The sequence below is a fragment of the Sebastes fasciatus genome, chromosome 8 (genome assembly GCF_043250625.1).
Source record: "Sebastes fasciatus isolate fSebFas1 chromosome 8, fSebFas1.pri, whole genome shotgun sequence".
Lineage (NCBI taxonomy): Eukaryota > Metazoa > Chordata > Actinopteri > Perciformes > Sebastidae > Sebastes > Sebastes fasciatus.
Genome location: NC_133802.1, coordinates 18,144,837 through 18,166,481, shown reverse-complemented (window position 1 = coordinate 18,166,481; position 21,645 = coordinate 18,144,837). Strand labels below are relative to the sequence as shown.

General features: G+C 40.9%; 2 protein-coding genes across 5 annotated transcripts in view; one reads left to right on the top strand and one right to left on the bottom strand.

The window, feature by feature from the left end:
- LOC141772719 (poly(rC)-binding protein 3-like) overlaps nt 1–21,645 on the top strand; it is a 42,589-nt gene that overhangs the window by 6,503 nt on the left and 14,441 nt on the right. For all 4 annotated transcript variants that reach the window (XM_074644051.1, XM_074644050.1, XM_074644052.1 and 1 more), the window contains 6 exons: nt 8,388–8,571; nt 9,857–9,880; nt 11,232–11,264; nt 14,192–14,308; nt 18,465–18,596; nt 21,032–21,160. In XM_074644051.1, the coding sequence (XP_074500152.1) occupies nt 8,464–8,571; nt 9,857–9,880; nt 11,232–11,264; nt 14,192–14,308; nt 18,465–18,596; nt 21,032–21,160 (543 nt within the window). In that variant the 5' untranslated portion in view covers nt 8,388–8,463. The remainder of the gene's footprint in view (nt 1–8,387; nt 8,572–9,856; nt 9,881–11,231; nt 11,265–14,191; nt 14,309–18,464; nt 18,597–21,031; nt 21,161–21,645) is intronic.
- Nucleotides 1–21,645, bottom strand: part of LOC141772718 (dystroglycan 1-like) — a 74,333-nt gene that overhangs the window by 40,362 nt on the left and 12,326 nt on the right. The window lies entirely within an intron of this gene.

Here is a 21,645-nt window from a genome sequence, read left to right as displayed (position 1 = left end):
TGATAGGAGAGGACAGTCCCCTCTGCCCCGAGGACTGACCCCTCCCATTATATGTGACAGAGCTGGGACAGACACGCTGAGAGATGAAACACTGCTCTTTAATTTCAAACCTCTCCTGTTTCACAACTAAAGCCCTCTCCTCCCGTCTCTCTCTTCTTTTTTCTCTCTCCCTGTCTCAGTGGAGCGATTGTAGAAGTGAAGAAACCTTGTCATACTTAAATCAAGTGCTTTTAAGTGTTAAAGTTGTGCAATTTAGCTGTCACGTGTCATATAATATTTTAATGAAAATCAGATGACAGTTGTGGGGTTGTTGGATTAAGTTGCTGGTAGAGCAGCAACGATTAATCGATTAGCTGTCAACTATTAAATTAATCGCCAGCCATTTTGATAATCAATAAATTGGTTTGATTACAGCTTTTTAAATGTGAATAGTTTCTTTACTCCTCTATGACAGTAAACTGAATATATTTGCTTTGTGGACAAATTTGAGGACATCATCTTGGGCTTTGGGAAACACTGATCAACATGTTTCACATTTTTCCGATCTTTTATTGCCCAAACAAGTAATCGAGAAAATTATCGAAAGATTACTCAACAATGAAAATAATCGTTAGTTGCAGCCCTAGTTGTCAGCGCTGTCGATCAATTCACTCACACAGAGTTTAAACTAAAGATTTTTAAAACTTGAATTTTGAATATTGACTCAAGTTTAATGTAGCTACAGCTGATATCATTTCTGAAACTCTGAGTGGAGGTTTAAATTGTGCCTCATTTGTACAAGAGTTTTAGGTTGCATATACAGTCTTCTCTCAGCTGCGTTGAAACCACTACGGTACGCGTCTCGGCTCATAAAGCAATATCACTGATGAATCCCAGCGTGACTTACGGCTGTGATGCTGTTAAAGCTAATCCAAACATGCAGCCCCTCTGCGAATATTTCATTCACATGGAATTGAGTTAATTTAATCAAGAAGCCTCTGCATAACGTCGTAATTCTTCTGAAATGTAAGTATTCTTTTTAATGTGCAGTCGTTAAATGTGTAAGCCCAATACTTTCCACTATTTAGGGCTTCTACACATACACCTGGGAACAGTATGTCAGTGGTTCTCAACCTTCTTCTTTAAAGGACCCTTTTCCATCATTGAATAAGTGGCATATTTTATGGATGTTTCATATTATATTCAATGCATAACAATAACAATACAGAACTGATTAAAAAAAAACTGCGGGAAGTTTGTGTAAAAAATGTTAGGAAATTTTAATACAATTTTCTGTCTGTATTGACAAATTCAGTGTTTTCTTCTCCTTGACACTTGGCCATTGTTCTATCAGCTCTTTGGTTGTTTTAACTGCGTACTTTTCTAATGAAAGACTAAGTTGTTTAGCAGAGAGAGAAGGCTCTGTGAATAAAGCTTGTGTTCAGGTCTTCACCGTGACCTTATCCTGTTTATATCTAAAATAACAATCCAAACTTTCTTCACAGAAATGAATGAAATGCTGAGATATAGGCCAACTCTTGGCTATACTATATATATTTTTCTAAACTGTCTTACTCCCCCTAAAATAAAGAAGGTCTCGCGACCCCGTGTTGAGCTTTGGTAACCCCTAGTGGGGTTCGGGACCGCCAGGTTGAGAACCACTGCAGTATGTAGTCAAGTTCACAGACAGAAACTCCAAATGGCTGTTTACATGTGTTTTGTACACCTTATGTGTTCTCGTGTGCACACGTTTGATCCCTGAGGATCTTAAGTTTGGAGGAGACGACTCTGACTGGCTGACCACTAGTGAAGAGGAGTCTATAGAGGACTCTTCTCTGTGATTTGTCCTTCATCATCACCTCAGGAAATGACGCTCTCATTATGCCATCCCATGTACTCAAACATGGCAGTAGGCTACTTTGAGTTTGTCCATGACAGGTTGCTGCAGGAAATAGTCCTCCTGTGGAGCTGCTCAGCAGATCAAAGCTTGTTCACGCTTGTGTTTCAACAGGACAGTTTCTGCGTATGTGTGTGTGTTAATGTGTGTGAATCGTTGCCTTCTTTCATCCCAGCAGCTGTACATGGGTTTGCGTGTGCTTTGTTTTGGTGCACACGGACTTGTGAATGCGGCCGTCTCTGTGTGTCTGAATGCTCTCTCACCTCTTGACCTTGCCATGCGCGTGTGCACACGTTGACACCCTCTCACTTACTGCTCTGTGTGTGCCCACCCGGGGGACACCCTATCCTCTCTGCCGCCGTGTGTTTATCAAGCAGACACTCAATATCCCCCCCGACCCCCTGTATGAACTATATGCAGAGGGGAACCCTGTTTCTGTCTTTCACCATGGAGACCAGGCATGTCCTCATTCCTTCTTCATTTCCTCTAAGCCGGCCCAGAGCCGTCTGTTGTGTGAGGAACATGGCTGCCTCTGAACAGGTGTCCAGTCCTCCAGACAATCGAGTTGTACAACATCCTTTTCATCTCGACTGACTCTCTGGAGTGAATGCTCCTGAAAACATGGCAAGAAAAAAAACTATTGCTGACGGCTGTCAAGAGATGTTCGCTGGTTGCTTTTATCCGTGACATTTTTGATGTATGCATCCAAAAAAGAAAACACCTCTGGATATCTTAAAGGATAATTACAGTTTATTACATCTTTCGGTAAAGAATTGGGTCTTGTTATTGTAGTTTTTGGCATGATTCTAATCTGTGATTATAACACTACGTATAAGAGCCAGTTAATGGTAAATTTTTGATCACATTACATACAGTATGTTCTGATATCAATGACATTCATACAGTAGTTTTATGTATTATGTATTAAGGAAGGGCTATCTCTAAACTTGTTTTTTGTATTTGATATTATTCTTTCTAGGGCTGAAACTAATGATTGATTTCATTATCGATTAATTGAAATGTCCAAAAGTAGTTAAAGAAACCCACATGCCAGTTTCCTGAGAATCCATGATAAGTAAAGATATTTAATTTACTGTAATATATGACAAAGAAAATCAGCAACGTTTGAGAAGCTGGAACCAGGAACTTTCTGGCTTTTTTTTGGGTTGAAAAATTACTGAAACAATTATTCAGTTGTCAAAATAGTTGGAGATTAATTTTCTTCCGATCGAGTAATGGCCTTCTTTTCAGCACAAATTATTTCCTATTAGAATCCAGGTACATACTGTATATTTAGATTATTTATAACAGGTAATGGTGTTGTAGTGTGCATGTGTAGGAACGTTACAGAAAAAGAACATTTCACACATACCTCCAAATAGAGTGGTTTAGATAATTTGGCTTTGAAAGAAAGAAAGAAAGAAAGTTTGTGACCCGGCAGCCATGTTGAGATCAGTTGAGGAAATACCAAGCACCGCCCACCAGCCGGAGCAAACTTTCTCATTTTACAGCTAAACAGTACACTACAAGATGTTTCTGCAAACATTTAAGGCAGGATATAAGCATTACAGTAACAGAATATTGAGTCATATTTGATCAGCGCTAGCTAGTTTGACCATTTGATCGGAGTTCGCGAATGATTGACAGCTGCCTCCGTTGAATGAACAGCCAATAGGAACTCTCTCTCTCTCTCTGAAATGACCTGTGATTGGACAAAGTCTCCCATCACGGATTAGATTTTTTAAAGCCAGAAAACAGAGCCAGGAGGAGGTGCAGGAGTCTAGTTTTCTCTCAGAGCACTTGAATTACAATATGCTGAAAGGTTATTGTGGGATTTTTGCCCAATGATGCCAAGAATATTCTGCCTACTGCAGGTTTAAAGGTGCTCAACACAGAGCATATCTATTGCCTCCACATGGCTCTCAACATGGAGCCGGCGGCTAGCAGTTAACAGTGCTGTCAGAGCTGTGGGTCGGGACGCCGTTATCGGCGGCAATCATAAGAGTCGAGTGCAGTTCAGAGTGCCGGCCCTGCTAGCCAGAGGGGCACAACAGCGAGACACTAAAATGCATACATGGCTGGCCCGGCTAAACAAAGCACAGAGAAGCTCTGATTACAACCCACACAGAGGGAGAGCAACTTCACTTCTCTATATCTTTACATAGCAAATGGTTGTTTGCTGCTATTTTAATACTCTGAATTTTGACTTTACCACCCTTAACTGTTGTCTTATGTCGAACCTATGTGATTCTCTGGCTGCTGGTGTTTCTTGCCACATCAGACTTCATTGTAGCGATGTCACCATGTTTTCAAATTTCAGCAATACCTTTGCTGAGCACAGTGTTAGCATAACTGACAGAAATGATGAAATCTACAAATATAAAGACCCAAATTGCAATAAATCATATTTCTCCTTTAATATAAATTACTGTAGCAGACTGATGGCTTACCTCTTATGGCCATTTGTTTTTGTGTCAGTCATTTAGTTTCACAGAGTCATGCTTAATTCAGTGTATATATAGATGAATACAAGCAGTGACTCATAACAAGCAGCTCCTGCATGCTGGATTCAGTCAGGCAGTGCAGGACCAAGGTTACACAGTCAGTGACAGAGAGGCAGGTCAGTGGATGTCGTCTCCACCTCTCTCTCCTGTTCTGACTGTATTTTGGCAGCCTGGCGCTGCAGTCTGCTCTCTGCTAATTCCCTGTTCTGAGTTACCAGGTCTAATTTAGAACAGAGGGGCTCTGTTCATCCTGGAACGCTGCTGCTTGGGATTCTGGAAATGAGGAGTTCAGAGCCTCTCCGCCCTCACACAGACACAGAGCACATGCCTTGTTATCAACCCACAGAGCAGCACATAATGATCCCTCCAACCATTAGCTCCTAATGCAATAAAGTGCTAACATTTTAGCCATGCCCTTCAGTGCCTAAACATAATGAAGTTAGCCCACGGGTTGCACAAATGTGCTCTGTGATAACACGTGTTCAGGATGCATCGATCAAGCTTAAAGTCAAGATTGCTTGGCCTTATATCTGTAGCTAACAGCAAGCAAAATGTTCCAGTTTTTGTTTATCTCCAGTCAACCCCCCTGGGCTTTGTTTGATATTTATGGAAATTGTATGGAGATGAGCTGAACTGATGGTTTTGTAAGTGAATCCAATGAGCATATCTCTAAAAAAAAAGCAGAGGAAGTTTGATTTGGTGCAATCTAATCCAGGGAAGTGACACTTTACCCCACTTACGAGCACATTTTGACGGGCTGGCATGTCAGGCTTGTGCCGCGGCCATGGAGGGGAATATAAACCCCACACACGCAGTCAAGCTCTGTAGGATCTTAAGAGGGATGTGTGTGAGCATTATAACGTGTCTTTGTAAGCATCCAGTCAGTGCATGAATAAATCAGCGAAGCAGCGATGGCCTTGTGCACCGAGCAAAAGCAATAAACCTGCCTACAACAAGTCTCTCAGGAACTGGATCTCATCTAAAATAACGCCCATTTATTAAACATGATCTCCTCACAGAGCTCGCCAAATCTACAGACAGCATGCAGATTTAGAAAAGACACACACATATGCCAGGCGGCGTCAGTAGGATTGCAGCAGTGGGTTGGTGTACAGTGGCTCTGTAGGCTGGCTGGAATGCACTTGGCAGAAAAACAAGTGGCCTTGATGAGTCAAAAAGGAGAGGAGACTTTGTTACTGCACATGAGTGTCAACATGATCCATGACGACAAAGGATTCCTGTGATATCTCAAATATCTGAACAGCATAATTAAAATCAAATGCTTTATATTATAGTATTGAAAGCAGAGCTGATGCGATTAGTCGATTCATAGATTAGTCAATCAACAGAAATTAATCTGCAACCACTTTGATAATTCATTCATTAACTGTTATTTTAAGGCAAAACACAATGTTTTTCCCTAAACTTAACCAAGTGGTTTGGTTGCCTAAACCTAAAGAAGCCTTTTTGTTTGTGTTCAAAACGTAACATTTAATTCAGTTTTACAAGGTGTTGCTTTTAATTTTCGCACTTACTTTTACAACATAGTAGGCCTAGTAGACCCTTAATGACCCACATCTATGGTGCTTATAGCGACCGATAACGCCTATTTAATGGCCTGATAACAGTTGAATCGGATGCAGCTTGGTACAGACATTCATGCTTCCCAGATAATAAATCTTAGTGACTTTGGTCAGGTCAAAGTTTTCACTTGTCCAGTGAAATATCTCAACATCCACCAGAAGGATGGATGAATTTTGTACGGACGTGTATGGTTCCCACGTGATGTATCAGAACGTCTTCAATGATCCCCAAATATGTGTCTGCAAACATCATCAGCATGCTAGCATTGCCATTGTGAGCATGTTAGCATGCTGGCATTAGCATTTTTTACTGCTCAAAGCACCGTTGTGCCAAAGTACAGAGGCGTTAGCATGGCTGTGGACTCTTCTCGTCTTGTATGCTTCTAAATATGTTTGGCTAAACCACTTGGTTGGACACTCCCTGATGTGACATCTGAGGTTTCCAAAGCTATTGAACCATCCAACAAGCACTTCTGATGGAGTATACCGGCAGCTTTAGTCTTGTTTTAGTAAAAATGCCAAACATTCTCTGGATCCAGCTTCTCAAATGTGAGAATTTGCTGAGTTTCTTTGGGTTTTGGACTGCTGTTCAGACAAAACAAGACAAGACAGGATATTCTGCTGACTTTTTTCTGACATAATGAAATTAAATAACCTGCTGATTAATCTATAAAGAAAGTAATTGTTAGTGGTAGCCCTAACTGAAAGCATTTGTAAGCATTTGTCACGTCCTCTGGAAATGTAAGTAAACTCTCCTTACCTTTAAAAGGTGCAGTGTGTAGGATTTGGCGGCATCTAGTGGTGTGGTTGCAGATTGCAACCAACTGAGTACCCCTCGGCTCACTCCTCCCTTTCCAAGACTGCGGTAACGTGAGCCACCAAATTCAAAACCGTGGTAACACCATTCTTCTCGCTCAGAGGTCATCCTTACCACAATAACACTACACTAGGAGCAACGGAAGTCAGATGCCGGCTGGCGGTACCACGGTTTTGCACTCTGCAGCTCACGTTACCGCAGTTTCACAAGCATGTCGGAGAACTGTGGTGGCCTTCGTAAAACGTGAAAGTCTCTCTCTAGAGTCAGTGTTTGGTTGGTCTGTTCTAGGCTACTGTAGAAACATGATGGCGCAACATGGCGGACTCCGTGAAGAGGACCCGCTCCCTATGTAGATATGAAGGCCTCATTCTAAGCTAACAAAAACACAATGATTCTTAGTTTCAGGTGATTATACACTAATGAAAACATAGTTATGAATACTATATTCCATTTCTGCTAATAGATCCCCCAAAATGTAACACACTGTTCCTTTAAATTCTGCTAATCACAAAGCATCCACAGCGAAGCTATATTTATGCATCACATATATATCCATCTACTTCCCCTGTCCAGGCTGACAAATGTAAGCAAATATAAATCAAGAGGAAACATGAATGAGTCCATGAACTAATTATACACATCACGCTGAGACTGAGCATCCAGGTGACTCGCACATTAATCATCATACCGTATGTGGTATGTCACATTGCTGACATGCACGTAGCCACATTGTCATTCAGGGATAAGCAGCACAGATGCTCGTCGTTTGCTGTCTGCGTATGAATTCTGCCCATAACAGTGTTTTCTTTTCTCTCTGACTGACTGTGATGGAGTAGATATAGAAACCAGGTCCCCAAAGAAATTCCAAACATTTTCAGCTTATGAAAACTGTTTTGAATTGAATTTGATTAACTTGGGATGAAACTCACGCCACGCTCGGCTGAAAGGAAATTTCTTTTCTCTTTAATCCAAATTCAATCAAGTCACTCAACTCGCTCTGAGAGAGACTGCTTGTCAGTTAATGAAGACAGTGTGTTAGTCATCGATGGCCACCCACCCGCAGTCTGTTAGGACCCCAAAGCTCTGATGAGATGCAACATCGCTGACACCGCTGGTGCTTCTGGTCAATATCCTGCACACACAATGCTCTTCATTATGACTGTGTTATGAATCACCATCAATATTACATCGACTCAAACTAATGAAGAAGCTCCTCTCAGTGATACTTGATTTCAGCGTTCTTTCAAAGCTCTTTGATGGTATAAATGTATTGTATTTCGGCTTTAATTTGCGTCCTCTGTGCAACTGAATGTCTTTGATCTCCGGGAATTATCATTCAGTCAACAATGCAGTTAGAAACAGTACGAGCACGCTGTTTCCCAGAAATGAACTAGAACACGACCATTAGTTTAATAGTGGCACATAATGTTCAGTGAATGATGACAGTGAATTTCTTGAGTGTATGTGAGTGCACATGAGCTACATCTTGAGTGCAAACAATGGTGTATGTGTGTGAGCATGAATGTTTGTGACTTAATTCAAACATTTCTTTTGTGGGATGAAAATTCCTTTGAAATAATAACTTCAGTCCTTCTTTTCTCTCTCAGAGCGGCACTGAAGGAGAAGCCAGAGAACGATCGCTGGTCTTTGTTTGACTGTGTGACCAGCGAATGAGCCTTGTTCATGCGTCTCCCTGCGTGCCACTCCCACATCACTATGAACTGTGAGCAGGACTTTGCAGACGGGGGCTTGGGAGTGACCCTCACACTACGACTGCTCATGCACGGAAAGGTATGAGCCTCCTTCTCACGTTGTTTATGAATGAATGAATTGCATGCTGCAGCACTCGGGGCTTTGTTAAGCATAAGATTTGTCACCACCTCATAAATTATATACCAGAAATTAATAATATTAATGAATAATGAAATGCCACTACAAGGATTTTAAATGATTTGCTTTTTGAAATTGTATTTAGTCAACGTATTCTCATACAACAGTTTGTATGATATCTAACAAAAAATGATTCCTAATTTTTTTTTGTGTTTTCCACTAATGTCCAGCAACACGTGTCAATTTCTGCTCGTTACCTCCGTTTTCACAGGAAACAACTTAGTTTGGGAAATTTGGGTTAAAATTGTTCAGGAAGTGGTGTAACTTAAAGCAGCAGTGGGTAGATTTGGAGCAAATGTGATTCAAAAAAAGTTATTTTTATAAAGTGGTCACTATATCCTGACAGTAGTGCCTGAGACAGGTAATCAGTGAAAAAAATCATGTGCCTGGTGCCATCAGGTGCTCCTAATGGCATCTACAAGATGTCACGTACTGGAGGAAAACAACCAATCAGAGCTGATCTGGAGTCTGCCCTCCAGCTGCCGTCTCTGAGCAGCCTTCAATCACTCGCAAACTCCGATCAAACGCTCGAACTAGGCAGCGCTGATCAAATATGAATCAATATTCTGTTATTGTAATGCCTATTTCTCGCCTCAAATGTTTTCAGAAACGTCTTGTAGTGTACCGTTTAGCTGTAAAATGAGAATATTTGTGACCCGGCAGCCATGTTGAGATCAGTTGAGGAAACACCAAGCACCGCCCACCAGCCCGAGCACAGCCAATAGGAACGCTCTCTCTGAAATGACCTGTGATTGGTCAAAGTCTCCCATCAGGGGGTAGATTTATAAAAGCCTGAAAAAAGAACCATGAGGAGGTGCAGAAGTCTAGTTTTCTCTCAGAACACTTGAATTACAATATGCTGAAAGGTTATTATGGAATTTTTGCCCAATGATGCCAAAAATATACTGCCTACCCCCCTTTAAGTACGGAAGTTACTTGACAAATAAATGTTGACAAAATTGGCGAAAGTGTTTTTGGACCCACCCGTCCAACCCGACTTCCTCCGTACGCAGTGTTTGTCACTATTTATATTCGCTGGTTCACGATTATCTGGATTACATAACAAATTGATTTTGTGGGTTATATATGAATTACAGTGCATTCATTTTTCGTAGGTATAGCTATGAACAGTGTGAGAACAGCCTGATTTAGTATATGTAATTAATTTTATCTCCTTGTATTTTAGGAGGTTGGCAGCATCATAGGAAAGGTGAGAATTTGTATTTTTGTTCTACTACAATTATATTGCATGTATGTATACTATAAAGGTATTAATTATAAAAGAAAACAGAATGATATTCTTTTATCAGATGAGGTTGATGTTTTAAAATGCTATGCCTGTGTCTAATGTTATGTAAATGTGTATTTATTTTCCATGGCTCTAATTGATGCCTTTTATGTGGATTTATTCAAGCTTTTGTGGAATAATTTTCCTCTTCGTCTTGAAATCAAAGCGGAGTACAAAGCCCTCCAACAAAAAAAATTGTTGTTTTGAATATCCCCATCCTAAATGTAATTGCCTTAAACCAACCCTCTTAAGACCTCGCCACCACCCCCACCACCCATAACGCAACCCAGTAATCCATCAAACAAAAACATTAGTGCACTGACTGCAAGCCTCCTGTTGAAACTGAGCTCCGAAGACATATTACTGTTTAGCCCCTTGTGGGCACTTTAAGTGTCTGTTAGGAAGGGCCTGGCTGCTCTATGCTGCATCAGTAGCCCCAGCTATCACGCCTTGTAATACAACACCTACAAAAGACATCAATACGAGACAGAACAGGGACAGTGAAATAGACGCAGAAAATAAAGGAAAGAAAGATGTCACAATGGATGTCGCAGTGTGTTGCCGAAATCCAAATACCTAAAAGAAAATAGAGAAAAGAAAGAGAGATGAGCACACACATACTGTGCAGCTCGACGGAGAGAGGCACTTGATCTGCAGCACTTGGGCTAATGACTTGCCACTCCATCTCTTTGGCAAACCTCTCATCTCTTTCTCATCAATAGAAGGGCGACACCAGAATCACAATGCACCACGTATATAGTTCTCCTGGAATATAACATAAATAACAGTGTAGCCCAATGTGGGAGACGATAACAGTTTTTGATACTCTTGTAAGGAAGTGTTTGTCAGTGGATGCATGAAGGTGTGACAACTTGGATGGACTTAAGCCAAGGGAAAATGGGAGACAGGAGAAGAACCAATCTAAGAACCAGCAGAGGATGTGCTGCAGCGTGACACAAGTCTGACAAAATGTTCTTGTCCCTGGCAGGAGGTCTTCACACACACTCTATATGCAGCCATTACAGCAGGTGTACGTCCCATTCAGACGCACAGATGTATTTGATATATCTTTTTAGAGACAGCAGTGCAGACGACACCGCTGCGACGCATAGGGCATTGAAACTCTAGCTGAAATTTGTTCTGCTGAATTCCAATCAGACTTTCGTGGGTTTGAAATAGCTGGTTTCACTTAGAGGTCGAGGACACTGTGATGTTTCAAACAAAGCACATTTGATTCTGTTTAAAGCTGTCCTTCATCTTCTCTTTTTTCCAGAAAGGAGAGACGGTGAAACGAATACGAGAAGAGGTACTGTGTACACCATTGAGAGCTTTAAAGGAACAGTGTGTAACATTTCGGTGGATCTATTAGCAGAAATGGAATATAATATTCATTACTATGTTTTCATTAGTGTATAATCACCTTAAACTATGAATCGTTGTGTTTTTTGTTAGCTTAGAATGAGCCCTTCATATCTACATAGGGAGCGGGTCCTCTTCACGGAGTCCACCATGTTTCTACAGTAGCCCAGAACGGACAAACCAAACACTGGCTCTAGATAGAGCCTTTCACGTTTTAACGTTACCTGAAGACCACCGTAGTTCTCCGACCCGATTGTGAAAAAAACGGTAACGTGAGCCGCAGAGTGCAAAACCGTGGTACCGCCATCCGCCATCTGACTTTCGTTGCTCCTAATAATAGTGTTATTATATTAAGGATGGCCTCTGAGCGAGGCGAACTGCGTTACCGCGGATTTGCATTCGGCGGCTCACGTTACCTCAATCTTGGAAAGGGAGGAGTGAGCGAAGGGGTACTCGGTTGCAATCCGCAACCACACCACTAGATGTCCCAAATCCTACACACTGTACCTTTAAAACGACAACTTCTCATCATCTGCATCAGCATACTATTTGCCATTGATGATATTGTTTTTTGTGTGTGTGCGTGTCAGCATGCCATACAGTCAAAACAAGAATAATTCAATCTCAGAGGGCCTCTAATTCTGGTCAGGATTTCTGGTAGTTGTATGTATTAATAATAAAGCTCAGTTCTGTCTGCCTGTTTGGGAGCTTTGAGTCTGTAAAGCACACAGAGAGCAGGTACATTGTTCGAAATGCCTTTAGGGCAATAAAGGCACCTTTTCAATTTAAATCCTCTCCCTCCATCATTCACTACCCCTCCTTTAGCTGCTCTCTCACCAAATCCATTTTCTTTCTTTTACTGCTTAAAACAACTTCCTTCTTCTCCGTCTGCCCCTCCATTACATTTTTTGTAAATCTCCGGGGTGCAGCCAAACTAATGCCGCTTGGTTGACTCTTTGTATTAAAAAGTAATTAGGCTGACACCGTGGCAGTACATTTGATTCTTCCTCTGGCTGCTAAGGTTTTATGTCGTACTTTATGAGGCAGATGGATAAACAGAGGAATAGTGAGGTCATGGGACAACGCAGCCCCGCAGAGCTGCTGGATAAACTGCTCACCCATGGTGGCCATCCATCCATTCATCCAGCCAGCCAGTTTTTTTGGCCTTTGTCACTTCCCAGCTGTATGAGCCTCATCCTGTCAGCCACTCCCCAGGCCTTTACAGTCACAGTGGGAGCATGACTCACTGGAGTGACTGGAGAAAATGTCCCAGCTCAGAGCACTGTCCTGCCTCTGGTCATGTGACTACAACTCAAGGACACAAAATGGAAGGGGAGGAGAGCAGGAGATTTGTCATCCGAGGGCAATGCCCCAGGAAGAAACTCTATTACTCTGTCAGTCTGAGATACAGAGATGTGCTCTATAGCTTTCAGTCTCACCTCCTTTACCTCCTGTCACTACTCCGTCCCATGGCTGTGCTGTATTGTACAGTATGTCACTTTAAACACTTTGAACACAAGAAGATTAACAAAATTGTTTGACATTTTGGGAAAAACGCTTGTTTGCTTTCTATGCTGAGAGTTAGATTAGAAGATCAATACCGCTCTCATGTCTGTACAGTAAATATGAAGGTACAGTCAGTAGCCAGTTAGCTTAGCTTAGCATAAAGACTGTAAACAGGGGGAAACAGCTAGCCTGGCTCTGCCGAAAGCTGATGAAAATCTACCTACCAACACCTCCAGGAAGTCACTGCTCCAAGCCAAAAAATAATTGGGAACATAACTTCTGGAAAACCACTGATTGATGTTTTTACACTTTGTTTTTGTAATTTTTTAGATTTTGAGATGCTGGTAGGCAGAGTTTTTTTAATCTTTGGACAGTCAGACTTGCTGTTTCCCCCGTTTCTAGTAAAGTTAGGGTTAGTATGTATATGAAGATATATTCTAGGGATGTCACGTCGATGCCAAAATACTGAAAATGTGACGGTACTCGTTTTTTTCTACAATACTGTAGGTACCGTCAGTGCTTGAGATCCATGTCGGCAGGACAAGAACTAGTTAACGTTAGCTGTTACTCCGCGCAGGACTGTGCTGCTTACCGGCTGCAAACAGCTAAAAGCTACCGCTAACTAGCTCTTGTCCTGCTTCAACGCGGGAGTTACCATTGATTTACATATGATGCACTCAGGCTCTATTCAGTAAAGATGAGTATTGGGCGAAATACAGTTGTTTGAAGGAGATGTTTTCACAGCAATATAAAATAAATAATAGAGAGGGAATTGTGACCTGTTTAACTTCCTAACAAAAAACAGTATGCAAACAGTAATAAAGGAGTGTATGTTAAAGTACATGGGATTTAATGTTTTACATTTGTTTTTTACTGTGGTTTCAAATTGGCATTGAGAATCGTGGAATTTCACTGGTATTGGTATCGACTTCTAAATTTCTGGTATCGTGACATCCCTAATATACACAATAATTTACCAATATTTTGATTTGTTTGGCCCTTTTTCTTTTAATTCAATACATTTGCAGGAGATGAGGTTATCTTATTTTAGCATAACAACTGGAAATGAAGGGAAACAGCTAGCCTGGCTCTGTCCAAAAGTAATACAGTCAGCGTAAGTGAAAACAACAAGTTGTGGTATTATGAGGGGTGCTGGTAGGTGGATTTCATAACTTTTGTACAGAGACTAGCTGTTTCCCCTGATTACAGTCATTATGCTAAGCTAAGTTAACAAGCTGCTGGCTGTGCAGTAGCTTTAAATTTAACATATCTACTCATTTACCTCTAGGCAAGAAAGCAAGGAAGTGTATTTTAAACTATTCCGTCAATGTTGACCATTAACTGACCTAATGACCTCGGTCTCCACAGAGCAGCGCTCGGGTCAACATCTCAGAGGGCTCCTGTCCAGAGAGGATCATCACCATCACCGGCTCCACAGACTGCGTCTTCAGAGCTTTCACCATGATCACATACAAACTGGAGGAGGTAAGTGCAACTGTAACACATGCCGCTCATTGGTATCACATACGAGGGAAATCAGCTCATGTCGTCATGTCTCATAAACAGAGAAAACCAATCACAACATGTATGTAGCAAGCTTTTTGGAAGTCTGCAAAAAGTGCAAGAAGCCATTCCACCACATTATTACAAGAAATCATTTCCCGAGCTTCATCTCAACATTACCACTAATGTGCTTTTATCACTATCGATTATACACTAAACTGAAGTGATGGGAGGCAAAATTTTAACCGTGTTTCGTAGCACTTTCAGATACGATTACACTGCAGACGAAAATGTGGGATAAGTAGATTTAGCTGCTGTTGTTAAAAACACTATTGACTATTGTAAGAGGAATGACGTGATGTGTGTTGTACAGTAAGTTGTTAAACTACATTATTGTTGGTAGGGATACACCGATACCGATACCGGAATGGATATCGGTCCGATACTGACTCAAATAGCTGGATCAGGTATTGGCGACAATGGGGACGATCTATTCAATTCAATTCTATGATTATATACTATATACATTATATACTGGAATTTTAATTCCTGGTTAAGTTTTGACCAATTTGTTGCTGCATTAAAAGGTTTACACTTAAATTGTAATTAAAAATAACTATATATTTATATCTATGTATTTATTTGTTACATTTTGTTTTACAAAGTTAGGAAAGCAATGTTTAAGTCAAGCCTGATGTTGCCTTACTCATAAAAGGATGATCCCACTTCTACACAGTGAGGCATACAGCTTATTAATGAAACTCTGGTATCGGATCGGTACTCAGTATCGGCCGATACCCAAAGCCCAGGTATCGCTATCAGTATCAGGACTGAAAAAGTAGGATCGGTTTATCCCTAATTGTTGGGCCATGTCATGTAAATACTTTTACTTGGCAACACATGTTCAGTCCACTCATCAAAAGTACAAATGATGCTAATTTGTACCTGTTAATGAGAAGGATTTGTATACCTTCTCTACTAATGAATTATAGATGACAGGTTCCTTTTGCTATTAGTCCCCATGGTGACTGTCCATCACCGCACTAATTAATATGGTGGAATGAGAGCCGTCCTCACTCTGATTTAGCATCACAGGGTACGCTCTGGCAAGGAAACAGCTGAGCTTCCCGCTCAGGTCGACAGCCTTCAGTAAACACATGCTGGCTGGGAGCACAGTGCCGTATTCATTAAAGATCTTTCACACTCACCTCTCTCAACCCTGAAACTCTTGAGTTACCATGGCAACGTGTTGGCTGACCCACTGCGCGCCGCTTCTTCCGCCATAGTTGAGTTATTGTATATGTGACACATTTAATTAAAAACAAAGGGGGAATAATCTGCTTTTTGGCCATTGAGTATTAGATTTGGCGTTTGTTTCGGTCTCAATAGTTTATGATTACACACAGGCACACTTTCATTTGGCAGTTGATCACTTGTGTGTGTTTCTGTCCGTGTTTCATGGATGAAGTTTTCCCCAAAGGCTGCCACATGAGCGCAAAAATACACGTTTATGCAAATTATTATTATGATAATTTGAAAGAAATTCACTACATGCAGTACAGTATGATGCATGTATTTTGTTCCCAGGTGTCGAGGCACAGCATGCGTGAAAGCCACATAATCTGTCTGTGTTGGAGTCCATATCCTGCAAGCAACACAATATGCTTTGGGGATTTAAGCCCAGCTACTCTTTGTGTGAGCAGTGCTTGTGTTACCCGCTGTATAATTTCCGCCAATTCGCTTTGAGAGTTTCTCTTTTTTTTTTTTTTCCCGCTGTCACAGGGAAGTATGGGAACGTTCACAGTTGTTAAGATGTGGCTCATATTTTTAGATCAAATCAAGAAAATGACGCAGAGAGTCTTGTGATTGTACAGACGAGCTACGTGCCCCTCTTCTAATGAGACGAGACGTCAGAGAGCCTGATCCGCCTCACTAAATATAGACACGGAGCACAGAGCCACATCTGAATATGCTTTTCAAATACAAAGTTCACAGTTATTGGAAGCATTATGCAGCTCCCTTCATGAGTAAAATCCCTTTCCGGTTACACTGCCCCCCCCCCCTTAAGTCAAACTCTGCTAATTTTACTGGAACACAAACCGTTCAAAAACAAGCAATGAGCTCTGCATTCTGTCACACATTTTTGTTGTGGGTTGAACTCTGATGGGAAGAGAGACAGCGCAGCGTATTTACATTTCAAAGGTTCACAGAGACACACTGTTCATTAATTAAAAGCTCAATCTCCACCCACCGGAGAGCAGACACAGGATGTTTGCTACCTGCACTGTAAAAACACTCATCAAACCAGTGAGGCTCTTGATCCAAATACATACCATCCATTATATAGGCTACTGTAGATAACAGACATGTTCTGCACCCATTCTTTCTGGGGCTGTTATTGTCATCAGACTTTGTCAGTCGCATATGTTGATATGCATTTTAACTTTATCTACCGAGGGTTTGATGATAAATAACTGAGTTCTATCATTAGATTTTGTTCTATACCTTTAAAAGGAACCATACCAACCATGATCTATCAAACTTTAGAAACTTAAAAGGATTTTTCATTTAATTTTTTCAGGCTCTCAAGAGTTTTCCTCAGTGTGTGTCCAACATACCTGACAGTTTAAAGGAACATCTCATTGCAGTTTCATTAGATTACAAGAAAAAGAACCAAGGAAATGAAAATGAATGTACTGTGAATCTGTACATGTGTATATATATATATATATATATATGTATATATATATATATATATATATATATATCTTCACATTATATCCTCTCATTCAGTTCTATTCAAAAAGATCAGTGGAAAGAACCCCCAAGGTGAGCAGGTTCAGTGTGCTTGCAGTAGGAAGGACATATGGACAATATGTCCTAGCTCAAATACATGCAGCAGAGTGAAAATCTCAAAGCATGATTTGCACACAGCTGGTGCTGCAGTTGACGTTCCCCTTTCATGGAGAATTCAGCAGTTCATATGAATGATTGAACAGCCTTTTAAGACCCCACACAGGACTGAACCACTTCTCCTACATAGCTGGCCGGCCTCCTGTGGACTCCCAGCACATAGTGAAACATACAGATACTGAGGTTAATTAGCACAGATGCTGGATCGCTCTTAGCTCCACCTGCCACTTCCAGTATGGATCCTATATGATTTTTTTCATGTTCAATTCATGTCGGTGCAGTAGAACTTGAGCTTGGCTGCGTTGGGATTGGTTCATCGTTAGCTTCGTTTTATTTATACATCCATTGTCAGCTCCATCGGCGCCGTTTGAATGTATTTAACATAAATGTCAGTATATGGGTGCTCTACAGTTGTAGCGTCGGCTGATTTGACCACACGTTACCGAAATATGATACGTTCTTACGTTCTGCTTTTCCTGTCAATGTGTGAAACCCAAAGTGTTTCCATACTTTACTGTATGTGTAGTGTTTACCACTGTGGATTTAACATGTGAGGGTTCAAGTCGTATCCACGCCGACCCCTCCGCCGTTTTCTGCTTTGTCGTTTCGGCCAGCTGTGGTTTGTTTTGGTTGACGGATACGGAACAGATATGACGTCACCTTATTCTGACTACAACAATAAAAGCGGTAACTTCCCTCTACCTCCGCATAAACTCAAATGAAGCAAATATATTAATTCTGGCATTAAAAAAATCTATTTTAAAATCATACCAAAAAAAACAATCGCAATACATAGGTGAATCTATTTTTTTCCCACCCCTAATGTTTATGCACCAATATACCAAAGCAAATTCCCTGTATGTGAAAACCTACTTGGAAATAAACCGGATTCTGATATAGCACCTGCTTTGCTCTTAATAGTTTGAGCTAATGCTAATAAGCAGCGATAGGTTGACATTTTAATTTCCCTCAGTACTGAGTAAGGACTAAGAATAGAACTCTAACTGAAAGTGTGTTTAGATTTATGTGAATCCTAAATTAACCAATAAGAGGAACTGGATTTAAATTCAACGCCACTTCAATCCTAATTATCGGAGATAAAAACCCTCCAGTAGCTTTTCTCTCCCTCCATTTTCACCTTGACCCCTGCTGCCTGATCTCTCCCTCTGGGACTCTCTCTCCCCTCTCTTTCATCCTCTCACCACATTTTTTCATCTCCCTCCAGGACCTGACTGCGCTGGTGGCCAACGGCACCATCAGCTCCAAGCCACCAGTCACCCTGCGGCTGGTCATCCCTGCCAGCCAGTGTGGCTCTCTCATCGGGAAGGGAGGGGCAAAGATAAAGGAGATCAGAGAGGTGAGTAGCCAGAACATAAAATCTACCCCATCCTCCACGTCCTTGCTGCACAGGCTGGACGAACACTAAAATATGAAGAGGACAAATCTGCTTCTATAGATGAGGGAAATTAAACTGCAGCTGGAAGGGAGAGATATTTCATTTTCCACAGGTTTATTTGACCTGCTTTGTTTTGTGCCCTATAGTCACTAACAGGAGGACTTACACTAATAATTTGTGTAAGTCCTCCTGCATGCAGTAATATATTTTAGGTATGCATTAGAAGCTCTCATTCATTATATAAATATGATACATTTAGAGAGGTGGTATTCATATTTATCTACAGCAACAAAATTGTATAAAATAATAACTGTATGAATAATTTGTCATAAATCATAAAATGCAAATTGCATTCGAGCTACAGACGAGTGACATATGTCAAAAAGCAGATTTACATAAAATACAAAAATATAAAGATGCACTAGCAGTATTAGTAAGTTGTGAATAAAGAGTCTAGCAGCTCTGTGAGGCCACACTTGGACACTGCGGTGCTTTGAGCTAAATGCCAATGTCCGGTTGCCAACATGCTCACAATGGCAGAGCTAACATGCTGATGTTTAGCAGGTACAGTCCAAACCTCTTATAGGGATCACATCTGTCCACGTCAAATTGATCACTATAAGCAGATGATTATTATAACAGAATTTCTTTTCTTTTTTTGTTATTTCTCATGCAGATTACCATCTAATTGACATTTGTATATTCATTACATGAATATGAAGTAATGACAGAATTTTATGTTTCAAAATACAGTACAGCTGTTTCAAATACATTTCAAATTACTGTACAAATTAAATGACTGTACTGTGTATAATTCGCATACACTATTATACAGTACTGCATAGAAAATATTGTTTACTGTACTTGAAATTATAATTAGGTTATAGCCTAAAACTATATTGTGCTGTTTACAAATACAGTAACTTCAATAGTGCAAATGGGCTATACTAAGCCACAGCTTTGTGGTGGTTTCAGGCCGGAAAATAAACTGTAATTTAATATAAATATTTAATATGAGAATAAAACAAATCAATTTTTTCTATCTGTTATGTATGAAAAGACCCAAAATGAACACTGTAAGTGAACTACTTGATTACTATTAGATAATGGTTTAAACAGCATTTGTACAGGAACGATTCTGTCCCAAGTTTTTTGATCCATATAAGCAGTTGATCAATGTAACAGTGATCACTACAAGCGGTTTCCACAGTATAATGTTTACCACGCTCATCATCTTCCTTTAGCTGGTTAGCATGCTAATATTTGTTAGCATAGCAGCAAACACGTAGTACAGCAGAGGCTGATGGGAATGCCATTCATTCTGCAGGTATTTGATGATAAACCAAAGTATTGGATAACTTCAAATTTTGACCTAAAGACGGCGCTATATGAAAAGTCAGGGGATCATCAAATCTCCTGCGGGGAACATGAATGCGTGTACCAAATTTCATTATATGTTTTCCAATAGTTGAGACATTTCACTCAAAACCACAAATGTCAACCTTCTGGTGCCGCTAGAGGAAAAGTCAGGAGATCACCAGAGTCATTATGGTTCATCCTCTGGGGACCATGACTGTCTGAACAGAATTTCATGTCTATCCATACACAAGTTGCTTAGATATTTCCGTCTGGACCAAAGTGGTGGTATCTGCACTTAGGTTGGCACCAGACTAAAATTGGATTTAGGCTATTAAGGCAGGAAATTAGTGAGACAATGCAGTCCGGATAGATAACAACAAACAGTATGACTCAGCAGTGGCAACTTTGAAAGGGAAAAACTCCTGACTACATTTACGCCCAGTTGAAACATTAGGATTAAACAACATTAGATCTGTTGCCAGAGACGTCCGACACTGTAACTTTAGCTCTGTGCTCATCTACTAATAGTGTCCCTCTTATTTTACCTTCACGTGTTTTGGCATCCAGCTGATTTTCTGCGGTTAGACGGTTTTTCTTGTTGTGTTCATAACCCAAATTGGTTTCAGTAACAGATTTGTTTTGTTTGGTTGCTACAGGACGCATACAGAGGCATTTTGTAATGTGTGTGGTTCAACAATGGCCTCCAAGTCTGATAGAGACATCAGCGAATGTACATAAATCTTTACAAGCAGTCCTTCTTGCCTGCAGCCATGCTATATTAGGAATACATCAGCTAAAATTGAGGGGAATTACATCTGCTGACCATGGGTGACTTCATTTATCTCTAACCTGACAGGACTTGACGTTAAACACACTACAGCGTGGCCGGTCTCCGTCAGTAGAGGTTTAAAATATAAGTTCAGCAAAGCCAGCAGGAAGGAAGGAGGCACAGAAAGGAACCATGGCAGAGTAATAACGGCCTGTCTTATCTCCGGAATCAAACTAATCTTTTTTTCTAAAACCCCTATCATTTGCAGAGCACCGGAGCTCAGATACAGGTGGCAGGGGATTTGCTGCCCAACTCCACTGAGCGAGGGGTGACGATATCTGGGAATCAGGAGTCTGTAATCCAGTGTGTCAGGCTCATCTGCACAGTAATCCTGGAGGTAGGAAGCATACCATATTCCTCTCTTTACTCCACATACCCACACCTAGAGCTGACATGTTGTCAGAACTCTGCTGCTGCAGCTACGTGAAGGAAATTATTGCCATTGACGTGCATGTTTTCATCTCACCAGCAGTTATTGTCTATTCCGCTGCAGCAGGAGTTAATGCATTTTTAGTAGGCTGTGTTAGTCTTCTGTGTTATGTAATGCCATCTATGACTGAAATCGACAGCTGAACACAGATTCTGTAGCATCATCCTCATCTAACACAGGATATATCAAGGAAGTGCATAATTCCTTTTCATCGGAAGGAGTCGAAAGGTGCAGCTCTCGGGTCAGAGCTCAGTATTGTTGGAGAGGACACTAAGCTGCTAAGAGAAAACAAACTGGCCTGCAGCAAAATCTGTCCACCTTTAGACAACAGCTCTCTTGAGAAAATCGAGGAGATGATGAGAGAAAAACAACCCCGAGCACAGTTTCTCCCT